The following is a 20,041-nucleotide window of genomic DNA, read 5'->3' as shown; positions in this document are numbered from 1 at the left end:
TATGAAGATCTGTAGATATTTCCATGATAGGTCTAATCTTGTAAATGAAATGAGTAAATACAGTACACTTTCAAAGTATCACATAATACTTGCTCAAAATTTTTTGGGCCTCCACATGATTTTGTGTTGCAATGGTGTGTGTTTATTTTTCATTTACACTTTTTGTTATCTAGGGTATTGACCCAAATAAAGGCTCAGTCACATAAGTACAATTCTTACTGACTGTGCGAAGATAAAAAGTCAGCAGGAGCCTCTGCACTTCTTTTAACAAAGTGTTTTGGTTTTTTTTAACAGATTCCAGCATCGCTCCTTTAACTGTGGTGGTGGAATCTGTAAAATGTAACAGGAGGATATTTTAATTACACTCACTGTCTACCCACCTAAGAGACTTGAGAAAACACAACCATTTTAACCCTATTGCGTCACTTTTGAGATAACCAGCAATGTGGATATGGAACAGATTTGATATGTTAACTGTGAACGAGAGCAAAATCACTTAGTGAATCCTTTTTTTTTGGCATTTCTTAACTTGGGGTAAATTTGTCCCCTGTCCCATTTGCCCTGAGTAGAATATGAGACTTGTGCATACTACTCTCGATCTGACAGTCTTTGGCATGTCATCTTGCAATTTCTGTTTGTGTTTTAGAACTGAGGAAAGCTAGAGGGAATACATGAATGCAAGCCTTTTTTCTGAAACACCCCCCCCCGCCAACCTTATTTGGAGAACTGGGATGGTAATGTTTGAATACAGCCATAGGGTAGAGAAGATTGTTGTCTGTTTCTTTGCTGCTGGGTGTGAGCTAAAAGTCTGTCTGCCAATCCATAGCCATATAGTTGCTGCTTCTCTGCTGCTATTATACCTAGCTGCAGTACAATATAGCAAACATTTGGACAGGGCTGATCACCAGAGTGTTTCTTATCCTGCTGCTTGGGATAACACCATGGATGCTTCTATTTGGGTGTACACTTGACAGTGGGCTTTTCCAGGCTATTTGGGAATAATTGGCTTCATGTCCTGTATGAGATCCTTTTGAGGGGTCTGAACAGTGGATTGCATGATGCAGAGATCACATAGTGGGCTTGGAAAGAGAACTGTGCCACTGATGATCTCATGATCACTTCCAGTATATGCCTCTGTCATTAATGTAACCAAATTCTAAATAAGGTCTTTGCATATTTTCTTTGAATCTCAGAGCCAAGCCAAACATTTAGGAGCCAGAGTGATTTTTTAGAGACATGCCAGTTTGGAAGGCTGGGCAACAGCAGAGGAGGATTATTGTCTCCATGCCCTGCTCAAGGGTTTCCTGGCAGTATCTGAATAGCTGCTCTATGTATCACAACATTGAACTAGCAAGATCTTTGGTCTGATTTTGGTAGGGCTCTCCTGATATCTCTTATTAGGGGTGGTGGCGGGGAGGGGGACTCAATTTATTCAATTCTGGTAGTTAAACCAGTGTTCAGATTGTAGGAGCAAACTTGCGGGAATCCATACATACCAACTTTCTCCAGCCAAATCCTGCCATAGCCTTTTAAGGACATTAGTTAGGGAGGGTAGCAGAAAAGGTAAGGGGGCAGGCCTCCTCCGATAGTCCAATTGTTGAAAAACAGAACTCGTTGGCTTATGTTCACTGATCCAGGAATGGGAGGTTTACTAGAGATAAGGTTGCCAGTCTTGCAGATAATGGCCTGGAGTCTCCAGGAATTTGCATCATTGTCCAGGAGAAGCAATCCTGGAGATATTAATGGCTTGATATAGTGAAAAATATTGTGGAGGGGGGAATCTGCAGGAATAGCTTCAGAATTGGCAACCTAATTAGGTTCGCATCCCCGCTGGTATGATTCCCAGACTATGGGAAACATCTATATTAGGCACAGGGGCATAACAAGGCTGGAGTGGGCCCAGAGACAAAATTTTTAAATGGGCCCCTCGCTGATACACACACACGCTCTTCACAATATATAGTCATGTGACTTGCCTCTGGGGGGCCCCTTGAGGCGTGGGGGCCCCCAGGCAGCTGCCTCCCCTTGCCTAATGGTAGTTACGCCCCTGATTGGGCAGCAGCGATATAAGATGATGCTGAAAGGCATCATCTCATACTGTGTGGGAGATGGCAATGATAAACCCCTCCTGTATTCTACCAAAGACAACCACAGGTCTCTGTGGTCGCCAGGAGTCGACACTGACTCGATGGCACACTATACCTATTTGAAAAAAATAGCAGTGTCAGACAGCCTTATAGCTGTTACTGCTGCTACTTTGGCCACTTTATTGCAGCCTTGAAGGAAGGACTCACTTGGTACCAGAAGGAAGCTGCTTTGCCCCTGCAACCTGCCTTGCCAAAATGATGTCCTTGCATTTTCATCATTTGAAAATTCATGAACCAAGGGTCGTCTTTTACTGCTGCTTATTTTAATTTTTTTTTTTAAGTCATTTTTAATATCCCGCTCTTCCTCCAAGGAGCCCGGAGCGGTGTACTACATTCTTAAGTTTATCCTCACAACATTCCTGTGAAGTAGGTTAGGCTGAGAGATATGACTGGCCCAGAGTCACACCACTATTTTAATGGCTGGGGCAAAGGGCTGGAGAAGACAGTGGATCATTATCACTGTCCTGGTTGTTTGGGCTTCCTTCCTTCCTTCTTTCCCAACAAGTTTCGTCCATGCCTGGCTTAGCAGAGGGAATTAGAGAAACCTGGTGAACCCCTTCTTGAATGTTATCATTTATCATTATCATTATCATATCAGAACTTTGAGCCCCTGGTGGCGCAGTGGTAAAACTGCCGCCCTGTAACCAGAAGATTACAAGTTCGATCCTGACCAGGGGCTCAAGGTTGACTCAGCCTTCCATCCTTCCGAGGTCGGTAAAATGAGTACCCAGAATGTTGGGGGCAATATGCTAAATCATTGTAAACTGCTTAGAGAGCTTCAGCTATAGAGCGGTATATAAATGTAAGTGCTATTGCTAAGTGCTATCATTGGAGAAGGTGTGGAGAAGCTGTGCTCCAAACACTAGAACCACTTTGAGAACAAAATGTTTCATGCTTCGTAAAGATTTCTCTCGCTCTTGCTCAGGCCCAGCATGGCAGGTGTGCCTGAACTCCCTCTTTTCTCCCCATGTTCCCTGTTACTGATGCAACTAGCCATCTTACCTGTCATTTCCTCCACCTCCTAGGAGAAGACTATGGAAGAGCTGGCTGGTGGCAGCAGTAGTATTCATGAGGAATGCATCCTAGAGGGGCAAGGAAGCTCTTGGTGGCCCTGTGTAGGTGCTGTTGACTCTCTCCATTGCTGATTATGCTGTTGCTAATAAAATCAGTAAAATTCTTGGATTTCAGTGCCTTACAGTCTCCCCTGTTCAGACATACCTTTCTCTAGGTGCCATGATGAAAAAGCTAGGCACAACAGTGAGCTGGAACCCAGGATTTGTTGAGGCCTTTTCTAATAACACTCAAATTCACAATTGATGCACTGTCTGTGGAAACATACATTTCCCCAATGCTAAAATATTAGTTTCTGTACCACAGAAGTTCTGCCTTGAAGATGTTCAAATCCCCCTGTAAGAAATAACAATTATGCATTGGTTGAACTGTAAGCTGATTGCCTGGAAAGGCTCTGTGGCTCAAAGACATGACAGCAATAGTGTTAAAGAGCTCATTTCCCTGCTGGAAATGCCAGAAAACAATCACTACAGCTTCTCTTAGTCTGTAGGGAGACACAGCTTCCTGACAGTCTTTCACACAAACCATGTTGGGTTCTGTTAAGTCATAAAAATTCTTATTCATTGACAACACATTTGTAATTATTGTGGAGTTCCTACACTTAGTGCAAACATCAGGAATAAAATCCAGCAGCATAATATCTATGATAGTAATGGTGCATGGTTGTAATGTGAGTGCAAAGAAAATGGCTGCTGAATAATATTCAACTATTAAGTTGAAGAGATTGTAAAATAAAAGATGGCAATTTATTTTAAATTTAATAACCTGGATTTGCTGTAATGCCTTTACAGGCATTAGCAGATTTCTCTGCAACAAAACAGAACAATATAGCCATGTTTTGTTTGAGGGGCAGATAATGTGGTTGAATGAGAATGTGTACAGGATATGAATTACTACTTTAAAATCTAGTCCTTGCTTGTTTTTCATATTATCTCAACTTTGCTATAGCTTCTACAGTGACATCTGGTGGTAGTTGAGGAATTTTAAATATCCCATTTGAAGCTTAATATCAGAGTGGCTTTAAAGAGATGTGGGGAAGAATTTTTGGGATTGACTCTCCCTATTTACAAAAAGGCCCTCCAGTTGTGAGCTGAGCCAAACCTCCCCCTCCCCACTAGTTAATTATCAGTTTACTTTGGCACTTATTATTCCTAGCCTTATCTGCCATCGATATCCCTTCTTCCTGACCTTTCCCAAACATACCTTGCAAATGGTGAGTGAGGAGGAAAACCAAAAGTAGGAGAGGCTGGGAGCAGCCAAGGACCAGCCTTAAATTTCACAGTATTCTTGATGGCTGCAGGTCCCAGCGTTTTCTGTGGCAACAGACACTTCTGAGCTGGCTCACAAATAGGACTGTGAAACACTTCGGTCACATTATTGTTTTGGCCCTGCTGGCGGGGGTGTGTGTGTCCCCACTTCAAGCTGAACCCGTCAGCCCTCCATTGCAAATCTTCAGCACTTCTGCCCCACCCCAAAGCTACTTTCAGGACCTGGAAGTGGGAAAGAGACAGGCTGCTTTCCAGCTCCTGGCAGTGAGAGAGCAGGTAGTGTCTCCTTGAGCTTGGCTTTTAAAATGCCCCTTTTTCTTCTAATGGACCATTTCCAGATGGGGTTCGGAATGGAGAGTTTGTGTTTGCACAACAGCCGGATTCATGCCCAAGTCCTTGCGAGTTATTGGGGAGCACTTAACACACAATTTGGATTTTTCATTGCGTGTTAGAGCCTAGCTCGATCTATGTCCGGTGTAAAAAAATCCACTTTTTATCAGTTTTTTGGGACAAATTCAAACTCACAATAAAGCCTCACAGTAAACCTGTGCTACAGCCTGCTGTCTGGGAAAGCTCCTGGAGTCCTGGGAATGATATGAGTGCTCCAGGAAATGTGGTCTTTTTGGAGGCTGCAGCCTCAGAAAAGGCTACAGATCCCAGCAGTACCCATGCCATTACCAGGACTTTAGGGAAAGGGAAAAAAGGTATCGCACTTTCGTAATGAGTAAACAGGAGTTAATTTTAACAGTTCAAGTTTTACTTCAGGATTATATGTTTCTATGAGAATTATCCTTAAAAAAAAAAATTCTATGTTCCATTTTTAGATAGTTTATGTCAAGGGAATCTGTGATTTAATATATTTTTAAAATTAATTTCATTGATTTTTCTGAGCAACAGTATTAATGCTTGTTTATTATTTTGTGAACATACATTTGTCATTTATGTTAATTTGAACCACATTTTGCTTGGTGCCTATCATGCGCAGATTGAGCCCCACAGTTGTTAAAAATCTCAGTGTAGGCATGTATTTAGAACTACTATTTTTATGGGGAGGGTGTAGGGGGGAAATAGAAGCTTCGTATTAACTTGGGAAGAGTAAAAATGTGTTCCTTAAAATGGAGAGGAGATGATGACAGCTCAGCAAAACCAAAATGCATAAAAATAGTAGTTTTTCTAATTGCTGGTTGTGGTGAGGATATGCTGATATGCACTTTCTTTTTAATTCATTTGATAGTGTGAATAAATGGAATTGAGCACTGCAAGAGAAAATGTGTTGTGGCTAATGTAAGTTGAATAGAGACTGTGTATGAAAACTGGTCATTGTGCACATTAACGGGTTGTTGCACAGAATATCTACAACATATTGTCACTGATAAAGCAATATTTTATTTCCCGATCACTGTGTACAGTTTCCAGATAACATCAGTGAATATGTAGCACATCTGATATATGCGCCACAGCAATATATTTCACATTTTGCCTCATTAGTATGCATATTTTCTACTTGGAAACTATCCACAAAGTCCCCCCCCCCCCACCCGCCGCACAGCAATCCTAAACAGCTGCTCACACACCAGGAAGATGTGTTCTTGCCGCCCTTTTGCTGGCTGGCTGCTGCTCTCCTGGTCCTCCCAGACAATGTTGTGTCCTCCGTGTCCCCCATTCCTCCCCCCCACCTGCCTTCTCTATGGCTGCTGCTCCCCCGCAGGCAACCTTGTCCTGACCAGAGCAGGGAAAGGGCTCCCTCTTGGCAGCTAGAGAGCCCACTCTGGACATGACAAGAGCCTCAGCCCTACTAAGAATGGCAGGCGGGCGAGAGCGCATGTGAGCTGCTGCAATCATAGAGGTTCAGAGCGGGAAGAGTCAGCCAATGCAGCTTCAGTACTGTGAGTCACACTTGTGGCTGAGTCACTATATTGTAGCAACACAAATAGGCAAGCTCCAGGAGGTTATACAGAGGGCTCCCCACCCCGAATCCAATCCTGACTGGAGTGTGCCAGGCCACATATTTGCTGGATTTAATCCAGCCTCCTTGCGGGCTATCAGGGACCAGGACAGACAGGACTTTGATTCTCCCTGAATGGAGGCTGCAAATGTTGGGATTAAAAAATCCTCTATTTCCAGCAGCTTTTGAAAAAAAACCAAAAACTTCAGGGCTTCTGCTTTCTCCAAAGGTGTTGATGGGAGGTGCTGATGGCTATGCAAAGGAGGTACTGATGGCTATGCAAATGGTCCATCTAACCCCTTGAGTTAAAATGCCCAGATTCACTCTTCAGATACCCTGAGGCATAGAGCCATGTGTGAAAAACCTCCTGGTGACCTCACAAGACTGTGTGGGGCAAAAGGCAAAACAGCTGGGCAGAGGGCTAGGAACGGGAGGAAGGACCTCGTGGGGGGCATAAGAGCAACTCATACATTGCTGCAGCTGAATCTTTCTGAATCTTACTTCACCTTAAAAAAAAATCCTCTCAAAGAACCCCAAAAGGCTGAGATAGGAGTTCTGCTAAAAATATTTATAACTAGCTGGGCCAGACGCAGAGCATCTGTGCCTCCCGTCAGCCCACCCACACCACTGTTCTCTCCCCCCCACACACACACACACACCATGCCGGAATGCCCGGCTTTCTGGCTGGCAGGCCAGCCGGCCTCTCCCTCCCCCCAGCCACTACCTTTTTCTGCCCCCCCACATGCTTTCTGACTGGCCGACCACCCCACTTCCTCCCCCCCACCCCATGCTTTTTGGCTTTATGGGCTGGCCGGAAAGCTGGCCCACTATCTCTTCGCACCCCCTCCTCACAGTGGCCGGGCCAGGCCTATTCACCACCTCCTCCCGCCTCCTTCTCCCAGTGGGCGGCTGGGCCAGGCCACTCTGCTGCCACCTCCGGCTGACCGGCGGTGGGCCAGGGCCAGGCTGGCCCACCGCCGCCCACCTCCTCTTCCTGGCGGCTGGGCCAGGCCAGCTTACCACCATCTCCTCCAGCAGCCTGACCAGGGCCAGGCCGGCCTGCCTCAAGCCGACCGGTGGCAGGGCCAGGTCAGCCAGCCACCATCATTGTCTTCGTCTCTTCTTAGCAATGGATATGTTTAGGAGAATTAAATATATAGATATTTATAAATTCAGTAATATTGAATTAGAGTCTTTGGGGAAGGGGGTATATAAGAAAAATTGAATGAATGAATGAATGAATGAATATTTGCAGCTATGGTGTCGTGGAAAGGATACACAATCTCTGGGGAAACCTGATTGCCAAATCTGGCATGAAATCTGGAATAAAAGGGAATTTTGCTTTTCCCCCAAACAAAAATAAATATATACTTTTGGAAGTTGACTTCTTCAATATTAGTTGAATATTAGCTATACTAGTTCATTTTTTTAAAAAAGATGTGCTTTAAGAAAATCATAACACATAAGGAAAATACCCCCACACAGCCCCCATTTAACTCCCCTTCTCTCCCCTGCAATACTTAGTTGTATTTTTATATTTTTATATCCAACCCTGTTGGCTTTTTGGAAACAACTAAAGACACATCTTTTCAGCCAAGCTTTTTTTAGCTATTTGGTAGTTTTATAGGTTTTATTTTAATTTGAACTTTGTATATGTTTTAATTGTTGTAAACTTCTTGGTAGTGGGCAGTATACAAATGTTAAATAAATAAATACTTTTAACAAAATTAAAATTACAAATGATTTATTTTGTTTAAATTATGTGTAATCCTTCAACAGTGATTCTCGATTTGTGTGTGTGTGTATGCTATCTATAGTGGCATATAATAATGCACATGTGTGCACACTGCCCTGATATTGCTGCACAGAACAAAACTCATTCCACTCTCTGTCAAAAAAATTAGAGGGAATTCTGCTCCTATGATCCAACATGTCTGGGGTAGCTTGTTGACCAGACAACTTACACAATTCACTTTTCATCCTCATAATATGTTCACATTATCCACAGTGTTGAGTAAATGTGTACAGTGATCAGCTCTTAACTTTCTTCCTACAACTCACATTAAAATATTGATCTGGCTCAGATGGCACAAGCCATGGTTTGTTGTGAAATAAACAGATCATGGCAAGCTTTGGGTTTGCATGCACTCCCCCTTCCCTTCCCTTCCCTTCCTTCATGCATGGGGGAGGAAATTGTACTAGAGATTTGCACAACCCGGTTTGTCAATTATTCTGAGAAGTATCAAATCGGCTCGGGTGCTGGCGTTCGAACCAGCTGGGCAGGGTGGGGAGTGGTTCCCTTAAAAAGTGTGTGCGCCAGCCATGTGTGTGCCAATGCCACATGGAGGCTGCAGGGAATAGCACCGGAGCCCCGTGCGGCCTTTTGGAGAGCTAGTGCAGCTGCTGGAAGAGTAGGGGCAGGGATGAGCAGGTAAGGAGATGCTTACTTGACTTTTAAGTGAACCCCTACCCTACACTGCCAGCTCCCCACCCTGCCGCCAGTTGCCCCAAACCATTTGAGCCTAAATTGGACACTTCCACTTGCAGTTTGTAACAAACTAGTTTCCTGCAGCAGCTGAATACAGAGAAAAGTGTGCTTTGTAGCTTACTCCAGTATGTTCTCATCACAACAAACAGTGGCTTGTTTCTGAACCAAACCGTACATAAACATACTTGTATAATTATCTTTTCAATTCAGAATCTAAATACTCATCACTATTTTTGTGGATTGAAGGGAAAAGTGCTGGTTAGCTTTATGCATTAATATAATATATGTCTTAGAAAGTCTCCTTGAAAGTGCTGTGATGGCCATGTGACATAATTCCATCACTATGCAAAATATTTTCTGTCCTAGATATCTTGTTTCACAGCAGCAGAGAGATCCTGCATTTGAATAAAATCTCTCAGTTGAGTCATTGCTTTTGAAATGCAGTAAGGAAAATGGGTAAGGGAGTACACAAACCTAATGCCCATTCCCCATCTTACTCCAGGAAGAATCTGAGGATCAAGATAGTGCCTGAACAGTTAGAAAGGAAAGTATGGACATGTGGACAGGAAGCTTTCATAGAGTTTGAGGTGCAAATGCTATTAAAGCATCTGTTCTGAAAGGGCATAATCTGTGGACACTAGCATAGGTGATATTTTTTAGCACAGTGGCAAATTCACAGTGTAAAGTAAAGTGAAAGAAAGTTGCTCAAGTCCTGAAACATTGTAGAAAATTCAGCTTACATGTCCTCTAATATTACTAGTTGTGATAATGTCAAGTGGGAAATACTCCTAAAACAATTACAAATTCAGTGTAGATATATGCCTAATAAAAAACAAAAATGTAGTATATAATTTGAGCCTCCAAAATGTTGAGGCAGCTACTGCCCTCCACCCAGAATGTCCCCTGTAGCATTCTTTAGCTTGCAGTCTCACAGTTCTTGCCATATGTCTGCCCACATTTTGTGTCTAACCCTGCCCACCACAATGTGCTCACATTTTGCTGACTGGCCAGAATTCCTACAAAATTTGGGCTGGGTAGGCCAAAGAGTGAGTTACTTTAATGTTTATAATGACCTTTCTCAGTTTTCATGAGCCGGCAATCCCCATTCACCAACATGTTGATGTCATGACAAGCTGATGTAAGTCCTGATACCAAAAATGAGTGGCTATGGGTCTATATAGCCTTTGCTTAGGTCTGGGATACTACAAAGATAAAACAAGACACAGACTCCTCCCATGTTCTCTATGTTGTGGAGAAACAGTGATGAATAAATACACTTGGTGCCAAGTAATTTCTGAACGCACATTGTGATACCAGGGTATATTTGATATACATATGCAACTCAGTGCCATGCATGCTTACTCAGAAATGTCCCATTATGTTCAATAATACTTATTTCCAAGTAGGTGCATTAGATTGCAATTATAATTATGCAGCTCTAGTATATAATATGGGTTTCCCCTCTTCTAACTTCCGTAGCCCAGAATGATTTATTGGATAGACAACAATTTCTCTACTCAGCTTCTCCAGTTTCAGTTATAATTTGTGATTACTAAATGCCTTTGAGTTTTGCACAATGCAGGATGCTTTATTTTGGTCTAAACAGATTAAAAGGCTTAATTAAAAGCACCATAATGCTTTTCCTTTGTGTCTTGGAACAATTACTTTTTTTAAAAAAAAAAGTGTTTGATATAACTAGTTGTGTAGCTCTAATATTTAATTTGGTTTCTTTTTCTCCCTCTTCTAAACAGGTACAATAGAAACCGTGGATTTGCTTGACCGTGAGACTACTTCTCATTACTGGCTAACTGTTTATGCAACAGACCAAGGAGTTGTGCCTCTGTCTTCCTTCATTGAGATCTACATAGAAATTGAGGATGTTAATGATAATGCTCCACAGACTACTCAGCCTGTTTATTACCCAGAAATCATGGAAAATTCACCTAAGGATATGTCAGTCATTCAGATTGAGGCATATGATGCAGACTCGAGCACTAATGACAAGTTGACCTACAAGATTACTAGTGGAAACCCACAGGGATTCTTTTTCATGAACCCCAAAACTGGTAAGTACCAGATGCTGCTTCTTGAAATTTGCACTAATTCATTGATTATCCAATTTTTAAATAGAAATGAAAAGACATGTATTTTTAAAAAGTAATTCTGATTTGTGTATGCACAAGAAATCTATGGTTGCCATTACAATTGTTCACTTCAGAACAGTTCTTAGATATTAAGTCTGAATCACTTGCTTCAGCTTTTGGGCTGTGCCTATACCACTTCAGAATGCAAATGAGAAATCATGTTTGAGTATTCTCCACATAAAATCTTCCTGTTAATCAAAAATTATGATTTGGTTAGAATCCTTTTCCCTGCCATTCTCATGTTGCATGGCTTGCAGTGGGCTTATTACTCTCCTCCTATATTGTCAAGTGGTACATTTCAAGGAGGGGCTGTACTGTGTAATTCTACTGAACATGTAATTAGTCTGTTGGTCTTCTGTGATGGAGGAAAATGTTTAGAACTCTTCTCCCTGCTCCTAGCGTGTCTCACTCGTGTATGCAGACAAGCATTTGAAATCTGGAAACCACTATCAAATCCCAGGTGACTGATGGAGTCACTTTAGTTGCTGTTATTGTGGGATGGTTCTGACCATTTCAGATGTCTCATAGAAGATTATTATGGGAACAAAATGTGTACATTTAGGCCATCATATATTTTTTTTTTTAGAATAGATTTGAAATTATAAGTGAAACAGATCAGCCTTTAGTGCTACAAAAACTCAGATATTTCAGGAACTTCAAGTAGCACAGTAGCTACTTGATTTGTTATGCAAACCTTTAGCTTTTATACCACCAAGCAATCCTGAAGTAAATTGCATACGCAATATGTGTCTATGTGAAAATTACATAGGGCCAGAGGAAGACATATTCTGATATTTCCAAGCAACAACTTCCAGACCTTACTAGCCCGTGTTTATTTCAGCAACATGTATTGTTTCATTAATAGAGACCACCCACCCTCCCATGCTGGATTTAATCTTTTCAGTGGGAATAAGACCATAGGGAGCAGGGAATGGGAAGAAACTTAAGCTGAGGTTGACAAAAAATTTCAGTAGTTATCTGATCTTGTCTATTTCCTAGTTTTGATCCCTGAATCCATCTGTCTAAAAAGACGATTTATTAGCTTTTCAGACAGTTCTCTTCACCTCTCTGCCCTTCTTCACTGAAACAATGGATTAAGGCTGAATTTGCTATGAGTTTTGTGCCTGAGATCTCTGAATGCATGCAATCTGTCCAGCTTTATTTGTCCTTCTGTAACAGAGCTCTCCCCAGCCCTGTACCTATTCATCCTGCTCTGCCTGTTTATTGTCTGGATATTCCTTTTAGTAGCATCATGCAGTATGGAGAAAGCCAGTCTCACAAAACCTTGAGCCATCAACACCAGAAATGTCTTCTACTTTCCACCTAAGATTCTTTGGGTTACAAGCTAGTTTTGAGATTGCTTAGTATGAGTAACAAAAATCTAAGTATTTCATTAGAAAATAATCAGATTATATATCAACAATAAGGTAGCTTCTCTGATCTTCTTCCAGTTTACCTCAGTGTTTTTCTCAAATTAAGATATTTCTGTTATTGCTGTGATAAAAAAAGAGACAAAAGCAGGTATTCATTTAAGTAATGTTAGGATGAATCTTTATAAGCCACCTAATGGCACACCGGGGAAATTCTTGACTAACAATCAGAAGGTTGCCGGTTTGAATCCCCACTGGTACTATATCGGGCAGCAGCAATATAGGAAGATGCTGAAAGGCATCATATCACACTACACAGGAGGAGGTAATGGTAAACCCCTCCTGTATTCTACCAAAAGAAAACCACAGGGCTTTGTGGGCGCCAGGAGTTGAAATCGACTTGACGGCACACTTTCCCTTTTACCTTTAGAACGAATCTTTAACAAAACCTGCTTACACACAGGCGAGTGCATGCAAAAACATAGACTTAAATAAGTTTGGATAAAGTTGCAGAAGGGGAAAGATAGCACATATTATGTAATGTATAAATAAAAAGAAATTCACAGACTAGTTCTTGTACTTTAAAAAAAACAGTATACATATAGTATATTTTGAACTTCCGGCTACTTGCAAAATTATTCTGTATTGCAGCAGAACCTTATCATTTCAGGGTTGTTTGTTTGTTTGTTTTTAAAATATGTGTTGTGTCTCTCTAGCTGTCACTTTTCATAGATATGTGTACAAGTCCTTTTGAAAGAGGGTCTTCTCTTTATTTTGAGCAAATTCCATTTTTCTGTCTCTTTACAATTTAAAGAGTAAAGCATTCTGTTTTATCCTATTGTTAGAATGAAATAACCACATGAAATTGGAAGACAATGGTTGTGATTTAAGCTTCCCAAATAGTAATGGCTCAGCCCTATGAGCCACTTGAATTCATGTGGAGAAAAGAAGGGCCTTGTTAATTACCTGGGGATGACAACCATTCACTAGTAACTCACATACAAAAATGGTTGGTTGATTCCCTGCAGAGCTGACTCTCTGTGTTTTAACTGTCAATATGTTAACCCAGCACAACTTAAAGGTTACTGTTTTCAAGCTGTATCAGAAGAATGAGAGGTGTCCTTAAAGATGTACCTAAAGGAGGTGTTTTTTAAATGAAAAACGGGCTACCATTTCTTGCTGGTAGTAGCTACATAAGAAAAGGCTGCCTTGTGAGACATGTGATTTGGTACAGTCAAAATGGTAGCCCACATACAGTAGTCAAGATGTCTTATTAGGCATACAGCCACCTAATGGCGCAGCAGGGAAGTAACTTGCCTAGGGAGGAAGAGGTTGCTGGTTCAAATCCCTGCTGGTATGTTTCCCAGACTATGGGACACACCTATATCGGGCAGCAGCAATACAAGAAGATGCTGAAAGGCATAATCTCATGTTGCGTAGGAGACAGCAATGGTAAACCCCTCTTGCATTCTACCAAAGACAACTACATGGCTCTGTGGTCACCAGGAGTCAACACTGACTTGACGGCACAACTTTACTTATTAGGCATATGGGCATAGTACCAACTATTCAAACACAGATTCAATAATATTATTATCCTAGCCTGTATTTGCTACCAGTGTAATAAGTGCCAACTCACTGAATAGTGATAATGTGAGTGATGTATCAGTTAGCTTGGTAAACAGTTTACTCCTGTTGCTGCTGGTTATTAGGCCATTCATCAGTATTGTTTCTCCTCTCCAGAGTGTTCAAGATTGGATTTACCTCTTTAGCCAGAAAGTCAAAATGTAATTAACAACTTGTTTGCATATAAAATCTCTCGCATTCTAGCCAACTTGGACTCCACGGTTATGGCGGGGTCAATTGCAGAGGTGTCCATTAACTCCTCTGGTTCAAGTCGAATGGATCAGTTTCAGTTTGTGATTCCTGAGCATGTGGACAAGCTCCTTGGAAGTGTTCAGCCTACCACTTGTCCTTTGGACCCATGCCCAACATGGTTTATAACATCTATCAGGGATGCTGTTAGAGATGGCCTAGTTGTTGTCATAAATGACTCGCTGAGGGAGGGCAGAATGCCTCCATGTTTGAAAGAGGCAATTGTGAGGCATTTACTTAAGAAGCCTGCCCTGGAGCCCTTGGTGATGGATAATTATAGGCCAGTCTCCAACATCCCAGTTATCCAACATCCTCTCAAGGTAATTGAGAGGGTGGTGGCTGATGAACTCTAGGCAGTTTGGGAAGATACTGATTATCTAGATCCATTTCAAACTGGCTTTGTAGCAGGCTATGGGGTGGTCTTGGTGGATGATCTCTACCAAAGAATGGATGGAGGGAGAGTGATGACCATGTATTCATTCTCAGCACATATTCTACACTGACTTCGTTTATTAAATCTCTCTCTAAGTTTAACAGCTTGTTTTTGTTGTTTTTGAACTGCTTAGAGCCTTTGGAGTCAGGCAGTATATAAAATAAATACATAAATGGCTAAACAACAACTTAATCTACCCTATGACAAATTGTTATCTGGGTGGCTCACAATAAAACAACAATAGAATAAAACATTCAGTTAAAAGCACACAAAACCAAAAAATTTCAATCAAAAATACAAAATACAATACAAAACATTTTTAAAACTTTAAAAATAAATTTTAAAAGCCTAAGTGAATGGGAAGGTTTTCACCTTGCATCTAAAATAAGAAAGTGATGACTCCAGGCAAGCCTCACTGGGGAGGCTATTCCAAAAATGGGGTGCCACCACGAAAAAGGCCTGTTCCCTTGCAGCTACCTGCCTCACCTTATTTGGCAGGGACAGTTGGAGCAGGGCCTCTGAAGAGGATCTCAAAATCCATTTCATGACATATGGTACAAGGTGTTCTTTCGGGTAACCTGGTCCCAAGCTATTTAGGGCTTTAAAGGCAAGAGCTGAGGGCACTACATCTCTCCTATCATTGCTCCCCTGTGACTGGTATTCAGAGGCCTGTAGCCACCAAACTAGTAGCCATTGGTAGACCTGTTCTCCATGAATGTCCTCCAGCATCTGTAGCTCATGCACCTTGCTCAGGAAGAGAATGTTAGCCACAGGCCTTTAGTTGGTAACATCTTCTGGGTCCAGACTGGGTCAAGCAAAGCTGGAATCATTCCCTCTCTCACTGAGGCATTTACAACCTTCTGGATCCAGCCAAAGATTCCCTCCCTGCTAGATTTAATAAATCATGATGGGTCGACCAAACTCGACTGAAGACCTTGTCCACATCCTCGGGCACCAACAATTGAAACTCATCCAACAAAACCAGACCAGATGATACTCTGGGTGCCTTCCCAGTGACACTGAATTAGTTGAACTCATGATGAATGCGAGTGACTTTACCTCAAAGTGTTGTATGAATGCATCACAGTGTGCTGCTGAGGGCTCTATTACATCTTGGCAGGGCCAGATGTGTGTGTTTACTAGAGGAACCCAGACTTTATCTATAAACCAAACATAAAACTTGATTATCTTTTGGAAAAGTTTTGATATACTTCTGTTTAACATGTCAGGACCTTACATGTAGAAAACCTAGCTTCTTTCATCTGTGCAGTTTCAAAACTTCATATATGACCATAGTTTCATAACTGTATGCAGCTCTGTTGATGTGTCTCTTCTTATTCAGAAGTAATTTTTAAATCGCTTTATTCATTTAGCAATATTTTCAAAAGTATGCTTAATACTTTACTGAATTGTACACAGTGTATTGAATAGATTTCAGTATATTTTAAGTAAAGGAATTTAATCATTATGAAAGTAGAGGATTCTCACAGCAAAGTTACTAGTATCTATTAATCATTTGAGCATTGTAAAGGCATAAACTGCAGAAAGCCAAGGGCAGAGAGCTTGTCTTCTTATAACTTTTCTGACCCTTCAGGACAACTGTTGTGGGTGATCTGAAGACTGAGCAAAGCGAAATAGGAAATAGCGATAGCTGTGAACAACTTCCAAGGACTTCCGATAACATTGGGAAATGACATAGTGAGAAAATAAATGACCTGTAGTTGCACAATAGCCTATCCTAGAATAAGCCTCCATTGTTTACATAGTAAGCTATTTGAGGTTTTATATTTCCTGCAACAAGTTTTGTTGTCATGTACTAAATCAGTAGCATAACCTAAATTCCCATTTATCTGCTAGGTTCTGTTGTTCTCTTTGTATTAGAAGTAAGTTCCCATCCCTTCCTGCTCCAGAAGCAGGTACCTCATTTATATAATTATTCAATAAATATTGTTTGTTAGTTTGGTAAAGAATATGCAGTCATACAGATTTCAGGCAACCAAATTGTTTCATGTGTTCTATATAGCAAATGCAGTGGACATTCTGAGAAGCTTTATATGGGTAGTGATCAAATGCCTTAATAGTATTTGATGACAGAGCTATAAGTGTAACTGTATTGTCATTTTAAGGGCCACTGAAAAGTAGCTATACTTTCTATATAGTGTATGTATGTAAAGGTAAAATGTGCTGTCAAGTCTATTTTGACTCCTGGAGTCCACAGAGCCCTGGGATTTTCTTTGGTGGAATACAAGAGGGGTTTAGCATTGCCATCTCCCGTGCAGCATGAGAAGATTCCTTTCAGCATCTTCCTATATTGCTGCTGCCCAATATAGGTGTTTTCCATAGTCTGGGAAACATACGAGCGAGAATTCGAACTGGCAACCTGCTGCTAGAATGTACAATTATGAAAAGCATTTGTTATCAGAAAAAACAATTGAGTCAGCTACAATTGCACTATTTAAAACTGTATGTTTGCATAGATGAGGAAAAGTACTGCTTGTGTTTTTTCCCTATGTTCTTAGTTCTTTGTACAGGCAGAAATAAAAGGGCTAAATGTAGGTTATGCTCTGGTGATTAATGAACCAGTTCAAAGTAACTAGTGGCCTGAGATTACAGTATCTGTTTATCTTGCTTTGATTATTTTCTTGCTGGAAGGTTTGTGCATCCTTTCATCCAAGCATTATTTGAAGTTAGGTTCAACAGTTGTAGTACCCATCCCCCCAACTTATATAATGTTATATCTTGTCTTTCTTCCATGGAGCTCAAAGCAGTGTAATAAGGCGCTGCTTGGTTGCCCTTCCAGATCCTGACCACACCCAGATAGATTATCTTCAGCATTCACCAAGGTTGCTGCATCATCCACCTTTAAACCATGCCTTGGGACTGTGGAGGCAGATGCCGTCTGCTCATACTGAGAAGGCAAAATAATATATCACTTTTTTTCTTTTCCTGATATATTTCTAGTAATTAAACTATTGTAGCAATCCTCAGTACATTTCCCTTGGACTACAGTGGGAATTATTTTTAAGTAAACATGCATTTGTTCAGCTTGTACCTCTGGAAATATAATAAAGGGGTTTTCAAAAATATAACAACAAGAAGAGGGAAGAAAGGCTGCCTTTCTAGTTTGCATATGTTTAATCTCTTTAGGCACCTTTTCTCTCTTTTTACATTCCATATAGCAGATAAGAAGTCCTATATAGTACAATTTTTCAAACTCACTGCCATGCTAAACCATTTGCGACCAGTTCTTTTTTTTTTAAACATATAGTACAAAGGCTGAAGTCAATGAAAGGAAGCCATTTAGAAAAGCTTTCTCACCAACCCTGAGGAAGCATTTTGTTCAAATATTAGTTTCTCCAGGGGGAAAAGTCCCCCCTCATAGTCAAGTGAACTTGATGTCAAACAATGAAACCATCAAAACAGGTAAAAATAGCTGTCGAACTACATTCTGAACTTTATCATTGTGCTTTCCTGGTTTCTATCCCATGTTTACTTAAACCAAATGGAACAGAGTAATAGAATAGCACATTTTAAAAGGTAAAGAAACTCCATACAATACAGTCCATGTTATACTGGTGCAGGAGACCCTCGTTATCCACAGTTTCCTGTATCTGTGGTTAGGTCTTAGAGACCCAGTTCCTTTATCCGTGGTATAAAATATAGGCAATTTTCTGAGTGGCTGGAAATGATTTCTGAGGTCATTTCTGGCCACCATTTTGAAGTACAGAGCCATTTTGTGGTGCAATTGCGGGGGGTGAGGGCATTCCTGGAGATGTGGAGAACAAGGTACTTTGCTTTTCTACTGTTATTTCTGCACCCTCCCTGCTTTTAAAGCATTTTTTTTTCCAGAGTAAGGAACCTAACCCCTAGATTCGCATAGGGGTAAGGTTTTTTTATTTACACTTTCCATATTCATGCTAATTGGCAGGAGCAGAACCCCCACAAATAATTAGGGCCACCTGTACTACTGACAGCTGTTTGTTCCATGCTGCTGACAGCAGCATGGAGGGTTGGGGGCTGGGATGAGTCTGCACCCAGAACTTCGGCTAAGTGGCAGGCTCCCTAGATGGGTTTGCCGCCTCCGGGAGCTGTGCTGCTCCTTGTGCTTCACACACGCCGGCAAAACCAGGCTGGGTTCCTTAGCCTGGTTTTGCCTGTGCATGTGAATAGCCCCAGTGTCACGGAACAATTCTGCTTTACCAGCCTAGCCTGGGATGCTGCTGAAGTTGTAAACCAGATACACGTGATCATCTGAGGGTTTATCACAGCTCTCTGATACCCAGAATTATATTCTGATAGCAGGGTAGATTTAGGAGGGTTCCTTTTTTGGATAGATTGTGTCCTTGTGGGAATGGCGATGTTGAAACAGTAGGTCATGTGGTCCTGTATTGCTCATTTTATTGTGATCTGCGTCTTAGACTTATTGCCCCTCTTGTTTTTAGATACCCAAATAATTCTGATGAGTTTTATATAAAGTTATTTCTTTCTGATACGTATACCAATGTCTCACATCTGGTGGCCAAATTCTGTACAGCTGCGATTAAGACCCGCATACAGTTTGTCAGAGATGGTTAATACAGGCTCTTAATTCTTTCTGTTTTTATTTTGTTAGCTTATTCCATTTTATATTTTATGTAATAATTTTCAATTGTATATTTTATGGGTATGTTTAAATATATGCATGCATGGGTATCGATGTTCACTTTTTGGGACTCTTGTATCTGGATTTGATCTGTGTGCTGATCTTTGATCGTAATAAACTGAATTGAAATATTCTGAAACCCAGAATTATATTTAAGTATATTGGACACTTAAATTCATGCTTTTATTGCCAAGGACATACAGAGCTGTATATGATGCCATTAGTAAAGATTATGTTTATGGAATGGGCCCTATAATTTCATGCTAGTACAGGAAGTTTATGGAAAATTCATTATGAAATGTAAGACAAACGTGAAGCAGGAGAAGGAAACCTTGAAGCTAAACTTAATCCTTTAATCATTAGTCATAATTATTTCCTTTCTCATCTGATTCAAATTTTATTTTCCTTCAGTAGTTAAAATGTTGCCCTCGGCTGGCATTTTCATTGGAAGAGCAAAAACACATTACTTTTAGTTGCTATTAAAATTGCCTTGTAGAGTTGAAGAAGATTTTGAGCAGAAATGTGAATATTTGAAGCACTTGTTCCAAGTTTTACAAAAATGAAATGATGTGCTTTGGGTATTGCCTGTTTGGTTATTTGGTTGCTGACATGTTTTAGAAAGCATAGAAGGTTATATATGTTGGGAGAATGAAAGAGC

At 40.9% G+C, this 20,041-nt stretch overlaps 1 protein-coding gene across 7 annotated transcripts in view; it reads left to right on the top strand.

Annotated features, from left to right (window-relative positions):
* Nucleotides 1-20,041, top strand: part of FAT1 (FAT atypical cadherin 1) — a 174,228-nt gene that overhangs the window by 64,336 nt on the left and 89,851 nt on the right. For all 7 annotated transcript variants that reach the window (XR_008308269.1, XM_053254337.1, XM_053254339.1 and 4 more), the window contains exon 3: nt 10,671-10,985. Coding sequence is in view for 6 of the 7 variants with exons in the window: in XM_053254337.1 (XP_053110312.1) it covers nt 10,671-10,985 (315 nt within the window). In the remaining variant the exon portion in view is untranslated. The remainder of the gene's footprint in view (nt 1-10,670; nt 10,986-20,041) is intronic.

The sequence above is a fragment of the Hemicordylus capensis genome, chromosome 5 (assembly GCF_027244095.1).
Source record: "Hemicordylus capensis ecotype Gifberg chromosome 5, rHemCap1.1.pri, whole genome shotgun sequence".
Classification (NCBI taxonomy): Eukaryota; Metazoa; Chordata; class Lepidosauria; order Squamata; family Cordylidae; genus Hemicordylus; species Hemicordylus capensis.
Note: the sequence above shows the minus strand (reverse complement) of the source record. Positions and strands in the feature narration are given on the sequence as shown.